The sequence below is a fragment of the Callithrix jacchus genome, chromosome 19, assembly GCF_049354715.1.
Source record: "Callithrix jacchus isolate 240 chromosome 19, calJac240_pri, whole genome shotgun sequence".
In the NCBI taxonomy this organism is placed as follows: domain Eukaryota; kingdom Metazoa; phylum Chordata; class Mammalia; order Primates; family Cebidae; genus Callithrix; species Callithrix jacchus.
In genome coordinates this window covers 27,032,818-27,056,335 of record NC_133520.1, presented here as the reverse complement: position 1 = coordinate 27,056,335, position 23,518 = coordinate 27,032,818, and the positions used below count along the sequence as shown (strand labels likewise).

At 46.2% G+C, this 23,518-nt stretch overlaps 1 protein-coding gene across 4 annotated transcripts in view; it reads right to left on the bottom strand.

Moving 5' to 3' along the window:
* NR5A2 (nuclear receptor subfamily 5 group A member 2) overlaps positions 1-22,122 on the bottom strand; it is a 150,471-nt gene extending 128,349 nt beyond the window's left edge. Inside the window, exons 1-5 of one of the 4 annotated variants that reach the window (XM_002760616.7) lie at positions 21,871-22,122; positions 9,751-9,888; positions 5,696-5,814; positions 4,023-4,164; positions 755-1,401 (exon numbers count right to left, since the gene is read on the bottom strand). In XM_002760616.7, the coding sequence (XP_002760662.1) occupies positions 755-1,401; positions 4,023-4,164; positions 5,696-5,814; positions 9,751-9,888; positions 21,871-21,934 (1,110 nt within the window). In that variant the 5' untranslated portion in view covers positions 21,935-22,122. Of the gene's footprint in view, positions 1-754; positions 1,402-4,022; positions 4,165-5,695; positions 5,815-9,750; positions 9,889-10,457; positions 10,541-10,779; positions 10,828-21,870 lie in introns of those variants that run through there. The other 3 variants (XM_078356423.1, XM_008985364.6, XM_002760617.7) reach the window with 3 other exon arrangements.
* Between the last annotated feature and the right edge of the window lie 1,396 nt (positions 22,123-23,518).

Sequence of the window (23,518 nt, the reverse complement as noted above, 5' to 3'; positions counted from 1 at the left end):
TCCCCACATTAATTCAAACTTAAGTTTCAGGAAATATAAGAATTATGAATTTCGACACAGATCCCTATACAAACAAGTGCTATGTTTACAATGTACCAATCCACGAAAATCAATAAGACATAGATTATGAGAACTACAACCCAAGCCAAGTAGACTAGCACTCACCATTTGCCCATTCCCCATCCAATGACAGTAAACATCCTACTGGTATCTGCTCCAAAAACAAAGGCTTTACCAACCTAATGTCAGGGTAAACAGTAGTAAATACCTACTGGATACTACTAACCGTTGGTAGCATTTTCATTCTTTAGAGTCTAAACACAACTCAGTGTTGGCGTTTTTTCCTTTGAAAGAAACCTTCAAGATGACACCATCATAATATAGCTCTTTACTTGGTAACTTTCAAGAAAAATAGTTTACGAGGTGCTATTTCACATTGACTGTAAATTTGTTAAGCCACGAACCATCTGAATTAAAAGGAATACAGATGTTCTAGTATTTAGAAAAAAAGCCCAAGTTTCCTATATTTATGTTAAATGCCATCCCCCGCCAATTAAGAGCTACCCAGAATCAAAGCCCCATAAAGTTAAGCTCCCAGAGTCCTGAAGTCAAGGCAGTAAAATTACGTCTACTCTGTAAATCATACAAAGTAGAAAATGAAGGAAAACACATTTTCAGCACCAAACATGTATTAATTAGGAACATAGGTCTCTCTTAAAAGGGGTACTGTAAGTTGTAATAGGTGGTGACATACCTTAAGTTCTCTGAAGAAGATACTACTCCTGGCCCACTCCACAATGGAGAATAGAGTTTGATCTGCCATTTTGCACATAAGCCCAAAGGTGCTCAGCTTTTCGTGCTTGCTTCGGTTAGCCTGCTCTTGCTGCAAATAGGCCATGATTTTAGCCTGGACTTGAGGCTCATCTGGCTCACACTTCAAGAGTTCCAGTATCAGATGTGGGATGCTTGCTGGAGAGCTTGTCTGGTAACTATCCATATACGAATAGCCCATTATGGACTCGGGTGAGCTGGTATAGGGGTCTGGGTACTCAGACTTGATGGCCCGGCTAGGAAAGTGGCCATATGTTTGGTAACCTTGCAGGCTGCCGTGAGGGGGCATTGTCATGCTAATGGGGGATGTGACAAAGGGACTTCTGTCGTAGTCTGTAGGAGGCAAGGCAGCATGGTTCAGAGGTAGGCCTTTGGAGGCAGAATGGATGTTCTGAATTGCAGAGGAAATGGTCAGGTCAGAGGGCATAGCCTGGATCACCTGAGACATGGCTTCTAGCTTAAGTCCATTGGCTCGGATGAGGGCTTTTTTCTGTTGCTTCAAGGCCCTGTCTCTCTTGTACATTGGCCCGAACTTATTCCTTCCTCCACGCATTCGGTCGGCCCTTACAGCTGTTGGGGGTGGGGCGGGGGAGGAAGGAAAGGTATAAATAAGGTACAAATTATTGGCATTCTCCAGATATTTAGAAATGTTGTAAATTGACTAGAAGTGGTATGTGAGTGGCTGTTTTCATTACAATAGCCCACAAAGATTTCCCAAAAAACCATGTCCTCCTTATTTATGAATTCCTTCCTCCAAGGGAGTGTTGTCATCAAAAAAATATTTTGGCTCCGTAGGGACATATTAACCCTTTTGTGGCCCGAGGAGAGTTCATCATTTTTGTTAGACGTAGAAATATTTCACATAGGCCGGGAGTGGTGTCTCACACCTGTAATCCCTGCACTTTGGGAGGCCAAGGTGGGTGGATCGCCTGAGGTCAGGAGTTCGAGACCAGCCCAGCCTGGCCAACATAATGAAATCCTATCTACTAAAAATACGAAAAGTTAGCCAGGTGTGGTGGCGGGCGCCTGTAATCCCAGCTACTCAGGAAGCTGAGGCAGAAGAATCGCTTGAACCCAGGAGGCAGAGGTTGCAGTGAGCCGAGATCACGCCACTGCACTCCAGCCTGAGTAACAAGAACAAAACTCCATCCCCCTCAAAAGAAAACAAAATTATTTCACATTGCTAAGAAAGAGTATCAGTTGTTCTACTAAGAGTATATGCTTCTATTATGCCAGTTCTTTACGGAAACCCAAACTGCTTTGGGGTTTTCTTTTGCATGGGTGTAGAACTGAGTTACCCATTTTGGGATTAAATTGTGAATACTTTCCCACAAGATACCTTCCTCCCTGAAAGCCATTTTGGCTACTTTATTGCAATTACAAAAGGGTTGGCGACATGTTCTTCTTGGAAAATTGTTTTTACCTGGACTTGATGAGTCCAGATGCATCAGATGTCTACCAGTTATTGTTTTTAATTCAACTAAAATTGGACATAATTAAAATAAATTCATTTCAGAAGCTGTCAAGAGAGTCTTCTGCCACAATGGTGTGTGGAAATTAGTCTGTAGCCATGACTAATAAGTTAGTTAGCAGTTCCCTCTAAGTCCATCGTGGCCAATGGCAATTAGACAGAAACTAGAGATCTCTGATAGCTTATGACATACTGAATTTGCTGGAGGTTGTGTTTTTGAGCTTTTGTCTTAGGATTAGTATCACATTAAAAATGTATTGTGAGTTCTAGGTATACAGAATACTGCACAAGATTATAAAGAGTCTTTCCTCTGGATGAGAATTTATTGAAATTCACTTGCTTCATATCACTCCTGAGGAAGCATGAGCATGTACCGCAAGTGACTTGCAATTTAAAAAGCTTAATTAAAAAAAAAGAAAGAAAGCTTAATTTGTTAAGGTAAAGAAATGCAGCCTTATTATTTTTGTTGAAAAGGAATCAAATGACATCATGCAAAATCACAGCATTTACGTATCTTCTGAGTCTCTTACTACAGTGAGCATCTACTGCAATACTTTGCTATTTGGGAAATAGTAAAGTGATTGATAGGAAAATGAATAAGCATCATTTCCTTTCATGATCTCTTAAAAATGATACTGACATTAACAGTCCTCATAATAACCAAAGTGGCTACTTCTATTCGAAAGAAATGTATTAGCTATTCAGCAGATTTATATAAATTTTTTTTTAGTATTTCTATCAAGTATGAATTCCACGTAACAGAAAAGCTTCAACTAAAAATAGCCTGTGCCTCATTGATCAAATAAAATGCACTCTTGAATCTAGCACCATCAGTGATATGTATCCCTTGTTATTGCTTTATTTGCAGTATATTTAATCCACGGAAAGCCAGTGGGTCAGAGGCTAGAAAGCAGCAACAAACCGTAATAGTCCATGAACTACAGATTATTTACAGCAGTCACATATTAACTTTACTGCCTGCCAATCTGTACACTGTAGTAGAGGTCCTGCTCTTTCAACAAAGTTCAAGTGTGGCTTTTGAGGAGCCACTTTCTTGTTCTTGTCAAACCTTTGTTAATGATTTAATCGTTCATTATTTTTCATGTTTCCTGATTCTCAATTTTTTATTTTGCATCCTCAGTCATTATCTTTAAATATATATATATATTTCTACACTGTCAAAAATAATATTCTACATGGGAAACTCCTTTTCATCATTAAAGGCTTTAAGTCTTGCTTAAGAATCATGAAATTAGTAGTAACACTTATGACAAGCTCACCTATTTTAAAAAGAATTGAAATCAAACTTTTCATAGGGCATCTTGATTTAAAAACTTAAAGATATTTTACTTTCAATAGTTTTGCAAATTAGTTTTGTTTTCAGTTGGACTGCTTCAGTCTTATTTTCATAACCTGACCTTTTTCCCTTTTTTTGTGTCGAAGGCATCTGCTCTCCAAACTAAAAAAAAAGGAGGGGGGGTGGCGGTTGGGGTTGGGGGCGAAGACAACTAATATTAAAATTTTTTTTTCCTAAGAGATGTCACCATGTTTAAATGAGACTCAGACTATTCTGCAGACAAAATATAGAAAGATCTTACAGTATTGTCAGTAGTGTTAAAATGCTAGAAAAATAATGTTACTGTGCCATAAGCACAGTGTTGTTTTAAAGTCCACATCCTTGGAGAGTTTCAATAGGCAGTAGTCTTTAGAAGAATCTTACCTTCTAGCTTCATTCCAACACTTAGACATTTTTGAAAACGACAGTAAGGACAACGCTTTCTCTGTGTTTTGTCAATTTGGCAGTTCTGGTTTTCTATACATGTGTACCTTTTATTATTTTGGACTGTTCGCTTAAAAAATCCCTATAAGACAGAGAAAATAGTGAGACATATTATAAATCTAACACAAGCCTTTTCCATTGTTTCATTTTAAGAAAATCACCAGTAAATCCTTTCTTTGCACTATTTGAGCCCTTATGTGGTTCTGTGGTTTATTTTACATTTCAGCAACATCAACCTTCCCAAACTGTGCCAGGCCATAGTGGAGATATTTCTGGCATCAGTTATATTCTTGAAGAATTATGTCAAATCTTGGGGAGGTTTACCTATGCACCATTTCATCCCAACAGTCAGAAAAAATACACTCTATATTGACCAGGTTTTTCTTTAAATCTATTTTTCTATTATCCCACATGTTCCAGATAGAGGTACTCATAAAGTTCTGACATTGTTGTTAAGTAGTCTGATATAATTTCAGTGATAAACCATTGCAAATACCAGTGGAAAAAACTGAATAGCAAAATGCCTCAGATTTTTTTTTAACAGATGTCAACACTGGATGGTTGAAAGGAAAAGGATTTAAAGAGTAAAATGGGAAAATGCTCATAATTCCACTGGAATACATTGAAGTAGAGGAACTGTTTAAAAAAAGGTGAAACTAATGGAAAGGAAAAGCATGTATCAGAGCTGAATTATAGCACACAGGGGGTATGTGCTTTTCTTATATTTTACATAAAAGAATTAATCAAAAATAAAATGTATAGCTTTATAATAACAGCTTTACCAGGATGCTATTCATATTTATTCTACTTGCCACAAAGAGAAACAATCTTACTTTGCTATCGAGAATGGAGGGATTTTCCTGGTGGTGGTTTAAGTAATTGTACTGAGTTTTCCACTTAAAAAAAAAAAAAACTTTGAAAAATAATGAATATTGAATTTACTGGGAATATATTAAAAAGTTCTGAGATAAATTCTTAAAGTATAATTTATATTATTTGTAACAATATAGCATATTTGACATACTAAAATCTTTGCATTTAAGGTCATATATTTATAAAAATTATTACATTAAAAACTAAAATCTAATTTTTTGGTGTTTATGATATAAATTTCAAAAAAATCCTTAAAATTATTTTGGAATAAATCAGGATGAAATCACACAGTTGGGAATTTAGGCTTTCATGTCTGCGGATAAAAAATGTTTACAATCGTAGCACAGAATACTCTGAAGTTAAAATGTATTTGGGAAATACTTTGTCATATTCCCTCTCAAGAACAACGATGCTTTAAATATATATAAGTCAAGCAAAATCAATATTTAGGACTGTTAGAAATGGAAGTCTGCCTACAGCTATATCACTTTACTACAATAAAATATTTTAAAACCATGAGACTGGCAAAGTTTTCTAAACAGCATAAATTTCTTTGCCTTTTGAACTAAATCAGACACACACTTCTGAGAATCATCTCCCTAAGACTCTCTCGTTCCCCTCTTTGTCATTTTTAGTTGAGTCTTTTAAAAGGGAGACTAAATTTAGCTTCAAAGAAGTAATCCACTGGTTTCTTTTGGTGTTGGACATTATATTTTTCAGGTAGCAATGTGTGAGCAAACCTTGCAGCTTTCACAGGTGAGGAGCCCATAATGGTACCCAGACACTTTATCTCCACATACGGGACAAAGCTCTTCCAGATCTTCATCATAGGAGTAATTCACCATTTTAAATTGAGACACTGAAACAAAAGAAAAATGTATACACATATTCAATTAATTTCCATGTAGGTGTTATTCCACCAACAAGCATTTTGGTGACTGCTGGGCAAATATCACATGGTAAATTATAAAATAAAAATATTTTTTAGCAAGGTCTTACTGAACTATTTTTACAACTAAAATATCTTTTGTCAATGAGCATGCACCTTATGAAATTCCATGTGCCACAATCAATTCCAACTTCTTTAGTTAACATTTTAAACTGACCACTTTTGAACACAAGTCTCATAACTCCACAAAGCAGCAAATAGAGAAATGAATTGCATAAAGTACCAGCTTAGAATTTCTTTTAAATACCTATGAAGTTAAGTTCCAAAACGTCACCTTCGCCTAAGTTAGAGAAACAAGCTAAGCTATATTCCCTCCCTCTTGAAGTGGTTTGCTCCAAGTGCACCTTGCTTAGAGGGACAGCAGCACCAATTTGCAAACTCTGTCCGACAGAGAAACTGAAGCCCCAGAGACCCGCTTCTCAACAGCACCCCACTTGAACTAAACAGCCTGAGGCTCCCAACGTCCAGCTCTATTAGAATAATCGAAACATTCAGTTCCGTATTGACAATACTTTTCTATTCTGGATATTTTCATCTCCTCACGTTTGAAAATCTGTGAAAATAAAAAGACGGAAAAAGAAAATAGAGGACGCTGGTACCGGGGAGAAAAATACCAGAAGAGTAAAAGGCACACAGAAGGGTTTTGGTTTCAAAGTATCGGAGCCCTGTAATGAACCTCACATGTTTCCGATCATCATAGCAAAATATAAACACCTCGAGATCGCCCTGTTAATGTTAAACAGAAATCAGGCCGCGACGACGCGCGGCGCGGCTCACTGCCGGGGTCGGGTAACCGCCTTGTTCCGAACGCAGCCCCGCGAAGGCGTCTTCTCAGCTAAAAAGATGACAAACTATGCACAGGAAGGGCAGTGACCAGGAGACCCCAGGAAGTACCTGATCCGGTATTTCCTGGAGACTCCACATCCACACGGGTCAAGTACGGGAGCGCGGGGCACGGGTGGGCGGGCACCCGCAGGTCTACGCAGCCGGGACCCTGCCCGCACTCCCCCGGGCACCCTTCCGCCAAACCCGTGGGCGCACCCGGCTTTCGCCCAGGCTCTACCTCCAGCTACCCAAGTGGGCACAAACACGGAGCAGAGTTTGTTTTTAGTTAATCAGTGGCGTTTGCAGGGGGTGGGGCGGGCGGGGGATGGGAAACCCACGGCCTGTCAGAAGTTTCCTCTGATTTGTTTACCAAAAAGGAAAGAGAAATAGCCCCCACCCCATCGCCAAAGTCCTCGGCCACTGTATAGCCGCAGTGATTACTTGTTCTTTTGAAAATAAAGTTCTTTTCTTTCTCGTTGGTTCCCGAGGGCTTCAGTCGGAAAGGGCCGTCGGGGGGTGGGGGTCACTTGCAGCACTTTGCGGCTGAGAACAGAGCGCAGACCCGCGGAGTTACGCGTCTCTTCCCGAGACACACAGCCCTAGGCCGGCGCTTACAGGGGAGTGACTTAGTCAGAGTTTGGGAAAATTCTGGGAAAAGAGTCTCCAGAGAAGGCAGGATCCTTCGTGAAATATTAATAAAGGGATGCTAGGCGCAGTCCTCCCAGCGGTGCCAGCCTGAATCCCAGCCCCAAGAGACCCCTGCTAGAGCTTTAGGAACCTGGGGTTTGGGAAGGGCCGAGGGTTCAGAAATTCCTTTATAGCCCCTAGACGCTCATGGCTCTCCTAACACTCGGAATGACAGTCTTGAGGCATGATTTAGCAACAAGGCGAAAAGCGCACTTTCCCAAGTGTGTTCTTTTCTACCTCTCTTTCCCCCAACAAAGTAGACCCTAACTTTACAACAAAGGGGCACAGATAGGTAACTGCTTTCAGGCGGATTCCGTGCCTACCTCTGGGACCCGACATCGAAAAAAGACCGAGGCATGAGGTAGGGACCTTCTTGGAAAACCCAAAGACAGAAGCTGAGTAGGGAGACGCTGCTATGCGAGGCCTGGGCACCTTTCAGAGCTTCCCAGAAGGCTTGGTGCTGCAGAAAGAGGCGTTTGGCTGGGCGAACCCATAGGGGCAAAGAAGGCCCCAGACTCTTCCTCAGTTATGGTCTAGAGAAAGAAGAGCGGCTGGCGGTGCTTTGGAAAGCCTTGGAAAGCTGGGACCTTAGAGAGGCGCACAAAGTTCCCTCAAAGTTGGGCGCGCTGCGCTGTCCCGGGCCCCAGCAGTGGATCTTCTTTCTGGGAGTCCCAGGTGGGAACCAGAGCAAGCAGGAGAAGGGGATCCCCATTCCCAGGGGCTCCTCCAGACAGACAGGCCTCTAGTCCACGACAAATCCTTGACGCGGCGCTTTCCATGCAAATTTTGAACCACGGGCTGAATGAGTGGCGACTTTGAGCCCAGGCACTAAAGAAAAGCTAATTCTCTGGTTTGGGGGCAGTAGGTAGTGTGTCCAGAAGACACCTCTCGAACTTTCTAAAGCAAACATTACCAATAACATTTCTCTCTCCGCTCTCAAAATAAGCCTTTGGCTTCTTGCGCCAGAACAACAAACAGAAACTTTCCTTTTGGGCCTCACCCAGCGACCCCAAGGGAAGGCCCTCTCCGGAGCTGGCAGCTGAGGCCCCGGAACCCAGCCTCCCAGCCCTACTTCCCCGATGTCCCACTCTAAGCTGGAATTCCAGGTACCCGGAGGAAACGTTTCTTTGGACCAGCCGGGTTCCCCTAGCAGCCGTAGTCTCTGGGGCCTCAGCTCCGGGGGACTCTCACAGCCCTACCTAGACGCTTGGCGACACCCCAGGATGACCGAGGGGGTAATGGATTACACCCTCAGGGTGTTCGCCCTCCAGCCAAGTATCTTCCCCTCCGCGGTAGGGCTACGACAGGTCCTCGGGCCTGAGCGCCCGGGCGCGCCGCCCACTCAGCACCGCAGAGTGCACCAGTCCTGAACTCTGCTCTCAACACCTCCCGGCCCTTTCAAGTTCGCGCAAGGGGATGGCAGGAAGCATTCCGGGATCACAGGCCCGCCGGCCCGTACATCCTGCACCCTGGAAGGGGCGAGGATGGAAGAGCACCGGTGACTTTTCCTAGCATTGTTCCCTCCGGAGCCCAGAGCAAATGAGATAAACTTCTGAAGGGTTTAATACAAGCCAGATCTAGAATTGCTATTTGGAATGAGAAGAAAATACGGCCAGCGGGGATTGTTTTTTTGTTGGCAATCTAGAGCTGGGAAAACGAATGGGACTTCCATATTTTCAGATCTCAGATTTAAAAGGGGCGCAATAAACGAACCGCCTCCCCCTCCCACCTCCAACTCACTCGGCACAACGCGCACAGGGGATCAGTTTGGGGTAACTGGTTCCCTTCAGCAGTTTTGAACTGTCCAAATCTGAGCCGGCTGCAGGTGTCCGCCTGGGCTTTTGGGGGTGGCCACATGCATTTTAATACCGCTAAGACAAGCCTTTCGGGGATCACCTCTTTGTGTAGTGGACTTTCCCAGACTGGGTCGTCTCCCTCCACACAAGACCATTGGTTACAGAACAGCATACACAATTCCAGTAACGGAGAACTGCTCGGGTTTCCAGTGAGACATTCCACTTTTTAGAATGATCTTGTTATTCTAAAGTACCTTTAGCCTGAAGCTGCCCTGCTTGGGTTGCCATAGAGCTGGAAGCTTCTCTTTCCTTAATTAGAAGCGGCCAATTAGACGTCGCTGGGAAAACCTCTGCCCCGCATTGTTCAAGAGCCATAAACTTTTATGCCTGCACCTGAGGAGGGGGCTTGACTCCCGCGGCCGCAAGCGCCCAGCCCGGCGACTCCAGCGCCCGTGCGGGGCTGGAGGCTGAAGCCTGCTGGGCGAGCCCGGGGGTGGGGAAGCCGCTGGAGCCCGAACGCCGAGCGGCGCCTCCTTACCTTGCATGTTTTCCGGCATCTGGCCCTGTTCCCCATGCGATCGAGCCAGTCCCAGGGCTTCCGTCTCCACTTTGGGCAGCATGACAAGGCGGCCGCGGGCGGGGATGGGGGGTCCGTGTCGGTCCTGAAGCCCAGCACCTGGACACGGGCAGCACAGATTCAACTCCGGAGGAAAGAAGGAAGGGGCGACTGGGGTGCCCGCTCACCCACCCGCTCGCCTCGCCGGAGCGTTCCTCTGCCTCCTCGGGGCTGCCGGGCAGGACCTCTGAGCCCTGTCGGGTCTCGCGGCTCCTGAGCCGCCCTAGAGCTGCGAGAAGGAGGTCGGGGTTAAGAAAGGAGGCGAGGAAGACAGCGTCCCGGCACCCTGGTTCGGCTCCGCCAGGGCGCAGGCGGCGACGGTGGAGGGGACGCAGCTGCCCCGGCCGCGGAGCCGTGAACCGCCGAGCTCCGGGAGGGCAGCGGAGGCGACCGCGGGGCTGCTATTGCCGCCGCGGCGGTGCCGTTGCCACCGCTCCAGGACGGCTCCGGTGACTCCTTCCTTTCCCTCCACCGCCCGCTGCTCAGGATCCGCAGGGGTCTCTCTGCTCTTTCTCTCTCTCCCTTTTCTCTCCGCACCTCTCCTCTCTTCGCCTCTCCGCCCCTTCCCCCTATCTCTCTGTGCCTCCCTCTCGCTCACTATCACAAGTGTGGAGTTGTGAAGTTCCAACCTTCCTCTCCTGCCTCGTGCACTCCCCGCGCGGATCCGGGAGCTGCCCTTCCCAGCCCCGAGGGTGACGGTGCTGGGAAGGACAGGGGGAAGACGAGGAGAAGGAGGTAAGTAGGGCCGGGGGTGGGGGGAAGGCTGGGATGAGGGGTGAAGGCAGTGAATGGGGACGCGGGTTCCGGACTCAGGTCGGACACTAACCGCCAGCCAATAAGGATGAGGCGCTGGCTGCAGTCCCCCGGCCTGCCCCAACCTCTGCACCCGCCTCGCCCCCTCCCACCCCACCCTGGCCCGGGGCGGGGGATGTAAATGCAGCCGGGTCTTACAGCTAGTCAGAAGCGACCTCTGTCTGAGCGCGGCGGCGAAGGAGAAGCAGCCAGAGCGGCAGTTTCCTCGAGCTGAAGGAAAGCAAGAAGGGATGGGGGCGCGTGTGGGCGTGTGCCCTCGCTAGTGTGTCGGATGGGGAGATGAAGGGGAGGTAAACACCCATTTAAACTACCGAAATAAGAAAAGGGATCTTGATCAGCTGGCCGTTCTGAAAAGCAGAGTTGGTCCGCGGTCAAGGGTCTTCCAGCTTCAAAGCCCCAGGTCACTGAGACCCTGGAGAGGAGACAACGAGGGCCCCGGCGGCCTGAAGGGGCCGACGGTCCCAGCTCACAGAGCAGAGGGCCACACCGCCAAGAGCTCACTCATTAGAATTAGAGGAAGGGACAGCCACTCCTATTTCCCCAGCCTGCTCCCCAGTCCCTTAGCTCATTTTTAAAAGACCCTCAACTGGAGCCCAGGATCATCTAAGCGACAGACTTTCCAGGTTTAGTGAACTGTGTTTCCACGCAGAATACAAGAATCAGTCTAGGCTTTGCTTTTTCATTCTGTTGTCTGATGGGACCATCCACTTGAGGCTGAGGCCCAGCATTTAAAAAATGTTTTAAAGAACCATCTGTTCAGCAAGCTCTTCGACCACCAGCCCAGCCGCATCTTCAAAGTTTTCAGATCTCCTCCCAACTAGATGAAAAACATTCTTTCCAGCCTCCTGACTGCATGTGAAACGCCTCATATTCAGGGTCTGCTGTGTAACCAAGTAATTATCAGAGTCCACCCACAAGGGGGTGAATTTGAATCTCAAAAGATCTGAGTTTATTCTACTTGAATAGTATAGAGATTACACATTGAAACTGCCCAGGCTAGTATTTGGTGAATTGGAAATTATTCCAATCACTGCAGTGCATAATTTCTATAGAATGGGTTGTTCGCCACCCACCCACACCTGGCAATTCAGGTACTACTGACTCTTAACTGATTTGTCATTTTGCTCTTCAATATATATTTAGAATCAAAGTTATTTAGATTTCAGCTTTAGGAGCAACTTCAGGTTTTCTGGAAACATTTACATTTATGAAGTCCCGTCCACTAGTTTGTATGGAGAAATAGGCTGAAGTTGCCAAAAGCTCCGATTTTCACGACAGTGTCTAGTATCACGATCACCAAATTTCAGTATTCATGGTTTTAAGTATCACTGAGAACTAAGAAAATAAAGGGAGTCAGCTTCAGAGCTTATAGCAGTGCTTGCCTTGCTTTACTCCTGAACTTTGAAAATCAGTTTATTTCAAAGCCTTAGCTTAGGAACAACCTCCTCCCACTGCAATTCAGAGTTTATGGGGGCAAGTATGATACAGCACCTTTCCCAAATCCCAGCCTGGCAAGGATGCAGGACTCCAGACCCTTGGTCCTAAGAGGAAGCCTCCAACGCCCAGTTTGTAGTGGTGATTTCACTACTTGGTGAAGCTGGGGGAAGCTAGGAGAGTTGAACGAAGTTGAAAGAGGGTCTGATAGATCCTTGAAATTGTATTGTAGCATGCCAAGAAACCCTGCCTTGACTTGAGGTTGAGACTGAGGCTGAGGCTGACCTAGTGAGGCAAACTTTGTGAGCATGCTCACAACGCCAGCTGCAGGGCCAAAAGGGACTTGCATAGGCCATGCTAGCGACTTCTAGGTCCGTGCGGGTCTGTCCTCCCACCACATCCCCGAAAGATGGAGAACGGTGGTGGCAAAAGGCCAGCTGGCACTCATTTATCTCTCCACAGGTAGACTTTTCAGGAAAGAAAAAGTCTCACAAAATGGGAGGGATGCGCGAGGGAATAGTGGCTGGGGACCGGGGTATTAAAAATCCATGCTTTAAAAAATTCACGGAGGAGCTCGTGTCACGGAGGGAAGCCCTTTACCCTGCTTTGAAAGTCTAGTCCAGGCCGACACCTTAGCTTAGCAGCGAACTGAAGGGGCACTGGAGGAGCAGAAAGTCTCAAGCGAGAGTAAACGACCTTTTTTAAGAACCAAGGGAACTCCTAGCCCAGAAGCCTAGCCCTTGGCGCTGCAGGCCTCCACCTGGAGGACCGGAAACGCTCCCTGGAGGCAGCCTTATTTTAGATCCCCTGGAGGGGTGTCAAAATCCCCGCCAGCGATGGACAACGCAAGGAATCTGTCACTGGAATTGATTCTTGCCAGAGATCCGAGGGCACACAAACCTTCCTGGGGTCGCTCCGCAAGAGAAGGAAACGGTGGAGTCTCCATCCCAGAGGCAGACGCAGAGGAAGGGGCGGCGGTACCAGGCTCCCAGCGTCAAGTTCATTACTGCCCTCCAAGTGCACCCTTTTTCCGCCTTCAGAACTCCCTCCTTTTTCCGAGCACTCACTCTGGTCCTTGGACCCTTCAGTTCTGCTGGCCAGGGACCCCTATTGAAGGCAGGGAGCACCTAGCTCAGTGACGTTGGATCGGCCTGGGCGCCCCCGAGAAAGCTCTCTCCGAAAGGAAGCTGTGGGAGGAGTTCTCGGTGTCTAAGATGGGTTACTTGGGAATGGTTCTGGGTTCCCGAGGCCGCAGTATGAAGAGAGCCAAGTGGCTGCGGGAAGGGAAAGCACTTGAGATGCAAGTAGGAGGCACCGGCTCTGTGTGGTCTAAACGCCAGAGCCAGCGGTGTCTGGACTGACCCATAAATACACCCACCGCGGGCGGACAGGCGCATCTCATCCTCTGCCGGGGACATCTTAGCAACTGCCACTCTACCTCCTAGTGGACGCACACCTGGAAACCCACCCTGTACTTACCGCTGCGGGAACTGTAACTGGTGGCGGAGACCAGAGACTAGAACCAGGGAGGCCTGGGAGTCGGTGGTGGGGTCGGGGATACAGCTCTATTCAACTACCTTGCGCCTTCTCAATTTCTCTGCACTCCCTCTGCCAACTTCTGGCAAACTTCTCTCCTTTCCCCCCACCTCCCCTCCATCTTTTTCTTTCCGACGAGACGGGTCTCCAGAGCTCGCCCTTCCCGGTTCTGACTTTGTCTTAAGTGTTGATTGACGGTTGCAATTACGAAGGATGATGGCTCGGGGAGGCTCCCGCAGCCTTGATGAGCCCGAGAAGCGCAGTCCTAGCATATTTTATCCACGCTCGGCGTTACGGGGCCGTGAGCGCCCCATTCACCCAGCTAGCTGGAGCGGAGGAGGTCTCGCACTCCCCACTCGCTAGGATGCAACTGCCTGCCCTCCTCCGCCTCCACCTTCCCGTGGTTCAGCGCCGCATTTCCGAGCGCGCGCTGGGAGCAGTCAGCCCTCCTGACCTGCGAAGTGTTGGTCCGTCCCCGCGCGCTGGACCTGTGCGGGCTGCAGAGGGACAAAATACCCGGATTTTCAGCAGCGTTTCAAGTTTCCTGGGCTCTCAAAAAGTGTGGCAGACACACCTTGCCCTCGCGCCTGGGTAATGACCCACCCAAACTCGCACGAAACTTGCAAAACCTTCCTTCTTGGCAACAATTTCTCCTGTCTTCTCTTCCATTCCCACCTTTTGGTGCTTTTAAGAAACCAGGACAATTACTTTTTTCTTCCAACATCTCTATTTTTTAGACCTCGGAAGAAGTCTAGATTTTTTTCAGGTCTCCATTACCAGGCCTGGATAGCCCAAGGGGGGAGAGAAGCAAGTTTATCAGCCTACGGAAGCTCCGGGTCTGCCTAATTTTTCCGCCCCTCCCAGCCGAAAAGCCCATCAGAAGCCGCTTTTGCCTTTCTCTGAAAAGTTTAGCCAGAATTCCACTTTCATTCCTGGGCTCTGGGGGCTGGGCTACCCGCCCACACCCGTAGGCTCCACCCGCCCTTATCCGGAGCGCTTTGTAATAAAAAGAGACCGCTTAAATTTCAGTACAGCCATATGAATTACCAGGGAGCGTCGTGTTGACCGAAGCTTTAAAAAAAGCAAACTTGAATAGGTGAGAAGTCGTGCCCAGCTAAAAAAAAAAAAAAAAAAAAAAAAAAAAAAAAAAAAAAGCCTTTCTGCTGCACGTGTAAATATCTACTTAAGACATCAACATGAGCCCCTAGAGCAGGAGGATGGCCACTGATTCACAGTCACTATGAGAGAGTATCTTGACCTGGCGCGGCGCGGTTTTTATCGCGGAGGAAAACGAAAGCTGAAGCAATTATCTAAGCAATTATCTGAGCAATCCAACCTACCCCATTCACCACCCAGGCAACCTCCCAAACTTGCCCCAAAGGAAACAAGGGGTTTTTGGAGTTTGACCTGGATATTGGAAGCTACTCTGCTCTTTATATAAAAAGAGTTCACTGAAGAACCTATTCACTTCTTTTCTCTTTTGAGCATGTCGTCCCAATCCAGGTGTCCTGGCGCGCCCCGCCTGGGTATAGGAGGTGTCTTACAAGGGTGTAACAGCGATACCAGGTCTTGAGAAAGGAACGGAGCAGGGGGAATAATCTCGGGTAGGTGGTCCAGTCTAATCCATCTCTTCCTCTCAGTCATTGAAATGGAAATTTGAGCCAGCTCCAGCTCAAAACTATGAAACTCCATCCAAGGAACCAACCCTGTCCAGCTTCGGGGCCAACAGAACGACGATCCCGGCGCTTCCAGGCCACAAAGCACCTTGTGAAACTAGTTGAACACTGGCAGTTGCATCTTCACACCCTCTCCCCCAGCCTCAAACTGGGTCAGGAACTAAATCCTTAGCATGAGATTATTCTAGGCTGCCATTCGACTGTATCCGGGGATATTGCAAAACTTTTCGACGGAAGGGGTAACGTCCTACAATGCTTCAGAATTCCTTGGCTCTTGGAGCCAGGAAATGGACCCAACCAAACTTCTTCCTTCAGAGAAGCCCCCGAGCCAGGAGTTTCTGATTCTTAAGGTCAAAGAGTGCCGGGCCGCAGAGGTGTGCGGTCCAGCAATTTGGGTTGCACCTGGCCAGCACAGAAAATGGGAGTTTGGAAAGGCAAGACTTAACAGTTATACCGTCACCATTAAGCATGAGGCTTGGAGCTAGGGAAAGTGTTACGGCCTGGACAGTTACAGAGGTTGCACAATTAGAAGGGCGTGGGTTTTTCCAACACTGAGATAACTTCTGCGATTAAGAGATGGTGTCCAGTGTATACCAAGGCTTGAGACAGATTCACTTGTTTTCCCCAGGGTTTCTTGTCTGGAAACTAGGTCCTTGATTCCAGGACCAAGCGGTGGATTCCAACCAATTTTCTTTCCATTCCTATAGAGGCTGCTGAAGGAGGTGGAGCTTGCAGGGGGACTGGGAAGCAGAGGCTGCAGGCATCCAAACCCTGAGCAAGGAATCCAGCACCTGTGAAAAGTGCCAGCACTGGTGTGGGACTAGCATACCTCACTGCGGGAGGCACAGCTGGGTTTGTCAGAAGTGCTTTATTATTATGATTATTATTTAAAAGAACCTAAATTGTCTTTCCACATCCCTTTCTCTTATGGGACAACAGTGTGTGTTTATGCTATCTAATTCAGTCACTCGGTTTGAGTGGATTTTCCTGCCTTCCTCATTCCCGCTGCCTCTATAACAAGTACCTGCTCTGAATTTCCTCTCAGTTCATTCTCACCATCTGTTGGTAGCCCTGGGAGTTGTTACCACACACCACAAACTCACAAGCTAAACTTCATGCAAACTCCAGAGATCCTTTCCAGGAAACTCTAGAGCAGGGGACCAGAAGTGCCTTCGCCCCACCCCACCCAGACTACAGTACTCTCAGAGGCAGTTTTCACTCTGCTCACCACACACCACCCTATCCCACCTTCCTGAATTCTACAAGGATCCAAATCTGATTTCTACTGTGGAATGGAAAGAAAGATAAAAAGCCACTCACAAATGTCTTTCTTAAGATCAAAATATCTTTTGGAGGAAAGTCTGTGTAGACCAACATTGTATTAAATCAAAATTCCTTTCTATCAACAAGAGCAAGTGGTTACTACCTTAGAGAAAGAGTATGTATTTCAGAATATTTCTGGGGTTCTATTAACAGTTCATTCTCTTGACAAGTTGAATGATCTTGAGTAAATCACTTGACCTCTGATTCCATGCTTTAAATCAGTAAAATTGGTCTAACAAAGTAAATTTTATTGTTAAATGAGACAGTGCCAGGAAAGAAATATACTATGCTGGTAATATATATCAGTTTCCCTTTATCTTTCTTTTCCCTTAGCTTCACTCAAACTCATCATTCTGTTAAAAAACAAAACAAAACAAAAACCTAAAAATGGAATCACTAACCATTCTAGGACCACTTCCAGTGGGATGTGCTTGCTAACTTGATTGTCTTGCAGTGCTTCACACAGTCCTCAGGGACGATTACATTATCACCAGATAAGACTGCTCATATAAGTGCTCATGGTCATCTGTATTCAGGTTATTTTGTGTTTCAATAACAGTTAAACTCCAAATATCTTTTCTTACTTATCAACTACACAGAAACACACATAATAGCTTCCCAAAAGACTAAAAGAGAGGCAACCTTTATCAACTTGCCCTGTCAGTTTCAGTTCACATGGTTTTCTCAAGCTTGATCTCTTAAGATGATATTGATCATATTTCAACTCTTCCCCAGGGCCTCCCCAGAGCACAATGCCCCCCAAACTCCAAAAGTTCCTTGAAGCCAATTGGATTTCTCTAAGAAGTCTGTTCCAGAAAGATGTATCATGAGGAAGTGCAACTCAAAGAACTAGCTCTATCCTAAGGCAGGCTCTAGACCTGTGGCATGAAGTTGTCTTGCCTGCCTAGAGCATTCCTGGGGGTGGGAATTGGGTTGAGCCTCTAGGTGGAAGTCTGACGCTGCCCTTCTTTAGCTCAGCTCATGTTCAAGGCTGAATCCAAGATAATCCTAGACATTGTTTCTGGTGGAGGGGTCAAGCAAAGGAGAGAAGCATTAGTAAGCCTCTGCTCTCCCTTCCTCTATAAATGTCTCTTGGTTTATCAGAAGATGTGTTAAAGAAATCCTTTCTTTTTTTTTTTTTTTTTTTTGAGACAGGGTCTCACTTTGTCACCCAGTCTAGAGTGTAACAGCACCATCACAGTTCACTGCAGCCTCCATCTCCCTGGCTCAAGTAACCTTCCCATCTCAACCCCCAAGCCCTAGTCACTGGTACTACAGGCACATGCCACCACACCCAGCTAATTTTTTTTTTTTTTTAGACAGAGTCTGGCTCTGTCGCCCAGGCTGGAGTGCAGTGGCATGATCTTGGCTCACTGCAACCTCTGCCTCCCGGGTTCAAGCAAGTTTCCTGCCTTGAACCTGTAGCTGGGATTACAGGTGCGTGCCACCACTCCTAGCTAACTTTTGTATTTTTAGTAGAGGTGAGGTTTCACCATGTTGGTCAGGCTGGTCTTGAACTCCTGACCTTTTGATCCACCCATATCTGCCTCCCAAAGTGCCGAGATTACAGGCGTAAGCCACTGTGCCTGGCCTTTTTTTTTTTTTTTTTTTGGTAGAGACTGGGTCTCACTATGTTGTCTAGTCTGGTCTTGATCTCCTGGGCTCAAGTGATCCTCCAGCCTCAGCCTCCCAAAGTGTTAAGATTATGGGTGTGAGCCACTGTGCCTGGCCTAAGAAATCTTTTAACTCTGGTGACAACTGTGCATCCAGGCCCGAAAAGAAGAATCTGAGAAGCACTGTTTTGGAGATGGGCTGGGGCATGGAAAGAAAGGAGGCTCCAGAGTTAAGCTTTCTAGAACAAACTGGCAGCCTAAGCCCCAGCTGTGAGAATCAGAACATGGGCATTCTAAATAAAGCTGGCTAGAGGTTAGGGTGACATAACGGCTATCACATTTTCCACTGAATGACGTCTACTTTCAGAGATCCTTATGAGCACAGAGCTTGCTGGAGGTTATCACTGAAGTAAAATCAGACTCTAAGAGTGTTCAGAGGACCAGATAGCAAGACTCACATTACAGACTCAATACAGTGTCTGCACTGTGTTTCATGTACCCTAAATATGTAGACATAACCTTATGTGGATAATATGTGATATTATACTGAGCGCATAAAATATTCTGCAAGTGTGCTTAATTTGAAGAATTATGGAAATTTGATATGCATCAAAGCATAATGTTGGACACATTGTGGGGATGGTCAATAAATACTTGTTTTATGTATAACATATTTGCTACCCCACAGATATGGCTCTTTTCTTGCTATAGAGTATAAAAAGCCTCTTAAGTGAGTACTGCATGTTATTCAATAGAATCATCCCAGGTGGGAGAAAGAGGAAAACAGAGACCAGAAACCAAGAGTGTGGCCAGTGTCCCAGAGCTAGTTAACGTAAAGGGAACAGTCTGGTTATAACTTGAATGTGCTGCTTTTACATTACAATGAATGATCCTCTTGCAGGTAGGTAAAAGAAACAACTTTATCTTAATTCTGCTTTTCTATACAAGCACAGACATCTATAAAAAACTTCTGTCTGGCCAGGTGCGGTGGCTCACGCCTGTAATCCCAGCACTTTGGGAGGCCAATGCGGGTGGATTACGAAGTCAGGAGATTCAGACCATCCTGGTCAACATGGTGAAACCCCGTGTCTACTAGAAATACAAAAATTAGTGTGTGGTGGCGGGCCTGTGGTCTCAGCTACTTGGGAGGCTGAGGCAGGAGAATCGCTTTAACCCGGGAGGTGGAGGTTGCAGTGAGACGAGATTGCCACTCCACTCCAGCCTGGTGACAGAAAGACTCTATCTCAAAAAAAGAAAAGCACACACAAAACAACAACAAAACACATGGAGACAGGTTTTTAAACAAAAGGAGGCCCATTTCCTGGTACAACACAACTGAATTAAATGTAGAATTGTAAACCCTGACTGATGTCTACACACACCGAGCTCAGTCTTGTGAACCACTCCCTAGCCCCCAGCCCAACTTGCAATTCGCCCTCTGAAAGCTATCCCGAGACCCTCAGACACTCTGTACAGCTGCAGCCGTGGGCTCTTCTCAGTAGGCCTGCCCTGGGCCATCAGAAAGACCTATTCAAAGAGCATCTCTTTCCCAGGAATCCGGGTCAGGCCCTTCAATCCAACAGTTCAGTCTGAGGGCTCCTCACCGCCCTCTCTTCCTCTCCCTCAGCCCTTGGGATGGCTCTGCTCAGCCATTCACCCTGGGAACGACCGTCAGCACCCTCGTGGAGGCCACGAGGTAGACAGGGGTTCTCTCGGTGCCAGCAGCCGCCTCCGGGTCACTGAGATGTTGCAGATGCGGGCATGTCACAACCACCTGCGGGGCTGCAATACCAGGAGGCGAAGGGAGTGTGCTTGGGTTGGGAAGGGGCGGGTGGCTGCGAACAGGATCCTGAAAGAGGTCTCTTTTACCGGGAAATTGACTGGAATGTTGTTATCCCGGAATCTAGCGCCCAGAAACGCTTGCACAGGTTTAGGATGTTGGGGTAGGCTCGCTGAGGCCAAGGGAGAGCCTTCTTTGGCACTTTTCTTGACGTTCAGTCCCCAGCAACCCCTCCTGGGCGGGACCGACAGTCCTCGGGTTCCCGGCCCTCTGCTGCGGGACCGATCTCAGAGCTGCAGGTGCTCTGTTTACCCTCACAGCATACCCGCCTCGGGCCCAAGCGAGGTGAGTCGCGGGTGCCGTCGGTGGAAACGCAGTTCTCCCACGGAGGGAGTGAGAAGCGCAGCAGCGTCTCCTCCCCCTACCTCACCCCATTCACCCGTGGGGTCTTGGGGAGACCGCGGGGGATCGGCGTGTGTGGCCTCCCGAAGCAGCTCGACTTTGGGGCTGCGCGCAGCGGGAGCCCAAGACCGCCTGCGCGGGCGCGAACCCCGGAGCGCGCGTCCCTGGTGCGCGCGCAGTTCGCGTCTCCCGCCCGAGCGCGCTCCAGCGGCGCCCCCGACGCGGAGCCCCAGCGGCGCGGAGCTCCCGGGAAGTACGCCTGGCCTGAGCACCGCGGCGGTTCTGCCGGACGGAGAAGATGCGAGATCGATCTGTGCGTCTCTCTCATCTTTCTTGTGCCCGTTTTTACTGTGTTATCTGCAGAGCAGTTGATTCTGTGTTACACCCCACTTGCCTTCCCCGTGTTTTCTTGATTGTAAGTTCAGAACATTTTTGGTAAACATTTCCTCAAGTGATACACTTTAGGGTGTAGTTGGCCCATAAAAAAAGCAATCACTGCATTCTGTGGAGTCAGCTGACGAGGAAGGAAAAAAGACGAAAACTCAAGCCTTGATTTTCTTTCACGTTACAACGGAGCTGAGATTCAAAGCTCAAGACAGAACCCTGCAAATTCGGAGGGAAATTCCGATCCGAAAGACTAAAGTGCTACAAGAAAAGGCACAGATCCTTCAAAAACTGGGGAAAGGAAGAAGGACATGATTGCCAACACACAGATAATTACAGACCACTGGGAATCACATCCTTTCACTCCTTTCCTTTTAGGGTTAATTGAATGTCGTCTTGCTATAAAATTCACGAGTTCGTAACTCTATTTTGTAAATGAAAAGTAGCTTTATTTACTTATTTCTGTTTGTAAAAACAAAATATACTCATTACTGCGAAAACCAGTAGCTCTTAACTTCAAATCCTTTACTAATGATGGCCTAGTTTGTTTTTTTTTTTTTTGGGGGGGGGCATGACTTTCATTCACTAGGAAAATTAAATTGAAACTTTTTTACAGTATAAGCAGAGAATGAGACACCATACTTTTCTGTGGCTTGAAAAGTAACAAATACTTGAAACCTATGTGTTAAAGTTTGATCAATGATCACTTAATATGACTAACTTGTTTCAAATTGTTCACATTTTAGCTTATTATTTCTGATTAAAAATCACAGAAAATATTAAGGTTGAAATTGATAAATTATAAATTATATTTTCTGGCTGTTTAGGCTAATAGAATGACACCAGTAAACACTAGATATAATGAATAATATTTATATGTTAAAATATCCATTTGCTTTTTTTGAACTGCAAGAAAGATAAATGTGCCATATATATATATATATGGGTTTATTACGTGCTTTTAATAAACCTAATAGGAAAAGCTGTGACTGAAAATGCAAAATCCATCAGTGAGATTAAATTATATGTATTAATGTAGTAGCAGAATAAATAGATGATCAGTAGAGCAACTCCTACTTACCAACAGGTGTAAGTCCATGCTTTAAAGACTCTTGTAAATCCCCAGTATCTGAATTAGAAGTCATTCTTAGTAAAATTATAGGCAATTCTTTGGCTCAAGGCAGAAATCATTGAGGAAAAGAAAAAGTGCAGTTTGTCAAATTTCGTGGCCTTGAGAAGGACACATCAGATTACATTTACTCGTAGTGAAAGTTAAGAAAAAGCAAAAGAGAAAAAAAAGGGGGGGAAATCCAGAATTCATAAAGTTACAAGCAAGTCTTTCCCTGGACTCTGTACTTTTTCTAACATTAGTGACCTGCTGTAAACCATGTATCCAGTTTCATGATGGTTTCTAATCAGAAGAATGGAAACTTTTGATAGGCTTTGACTCATCACATGACTCTATGCAGGTTGATAAGAGGACCCTGTTATAAAGTGACAGCAAAAGAGATAAGAATTCTTGCCAGATAATGGCAAAGAAATGATTAACTCAGAAGTGGAGAGGTGCTATGCAGCACAGAGAGTGGAAAGTTGTAAAACTGAGGGGTCAGAAGATCAGACTCAGTGGATACAACTCCAAACCAGCTAACTAACTTAGGCTAACTAAACTTTGGCTTGTGACATATCCCTTGATGTCATCACCTCTTTGCATAGAGGTGGACAGACATAGCTCTTCTGACCTCTGTAAATACATTTTAGATGATAACATTGATAGACATTAATTCTTTAAGTGATGACAAATGTAATCGACACTCTGAAATACTACAGGTAGCACTTCCAAGCTTACGGTCATTTATTTATTCATGTCGTGGTCAACCAACGTTTTTAACAGTCCTATTTATTAAAGGAGGAGTTAACCTTAGCTTGTTTCTATATTGATCATTTGGCAAAAATGCAAGCTATGACTTTATTCCAAAAAAGTAAAACTTATGCTTTGAGATTAATGCTAGCAAAATGCTGAATATGTAATACATCTTTCGTAAAGTTATTATTCTTAGGCCAGGCATGGTGGTTCATGCCTGTAATCTCAGCACTTTGGGAAACCGAGACAGGAGAATCACCTGAGTTCAGGAGTTCGAGGCAAACCTGGCCAACATGGTGAAATCCCATCTCTACTAAAAATGCAAAAAGTAGCCAGGCCTGGTGACACTCATCTGTAATCCCAGCTACTCAGGAGGCTGAGGCAGGAGAATCACTTGAACCCGGGAGGCAGAGGTTGCAGTGAGCTGAGATCCCGCCACTGCACTCTAGCCTGGGTGACAGAGCAAGACTCCATCTCCAAAAATAACAATAACGGTGAAATAACAAAACAAAACAAAAATTATTATTTTTTTTAAGACTGGATCTCAGCCGGACGTGGTGGCTCACGCCTATAATGCCAGCACTTTGGGAGGCCGAGGCGGGTGGATCACTACATCAAGAGATCGAGACCATCCTGGTCAACATGGTGAAACCCTGTCTCTACTAAAAATACAAAACTTAGCTGGGCATGGTGGCACAGCCTGTAGTCCCAGCTACTCGGGAGGCTGAGGTAGGAGAATTGCTTGAACCCAGGAGGTGGAGGTTGCGGTGAGCCAAGATCATGCCATTGCACTCCAGCCTGGGTAATAAGAGCAAAAGTCCATCTCAAAAAAATTTAAAATATTAAAAAAAAAAAAAGACAGTCTTGC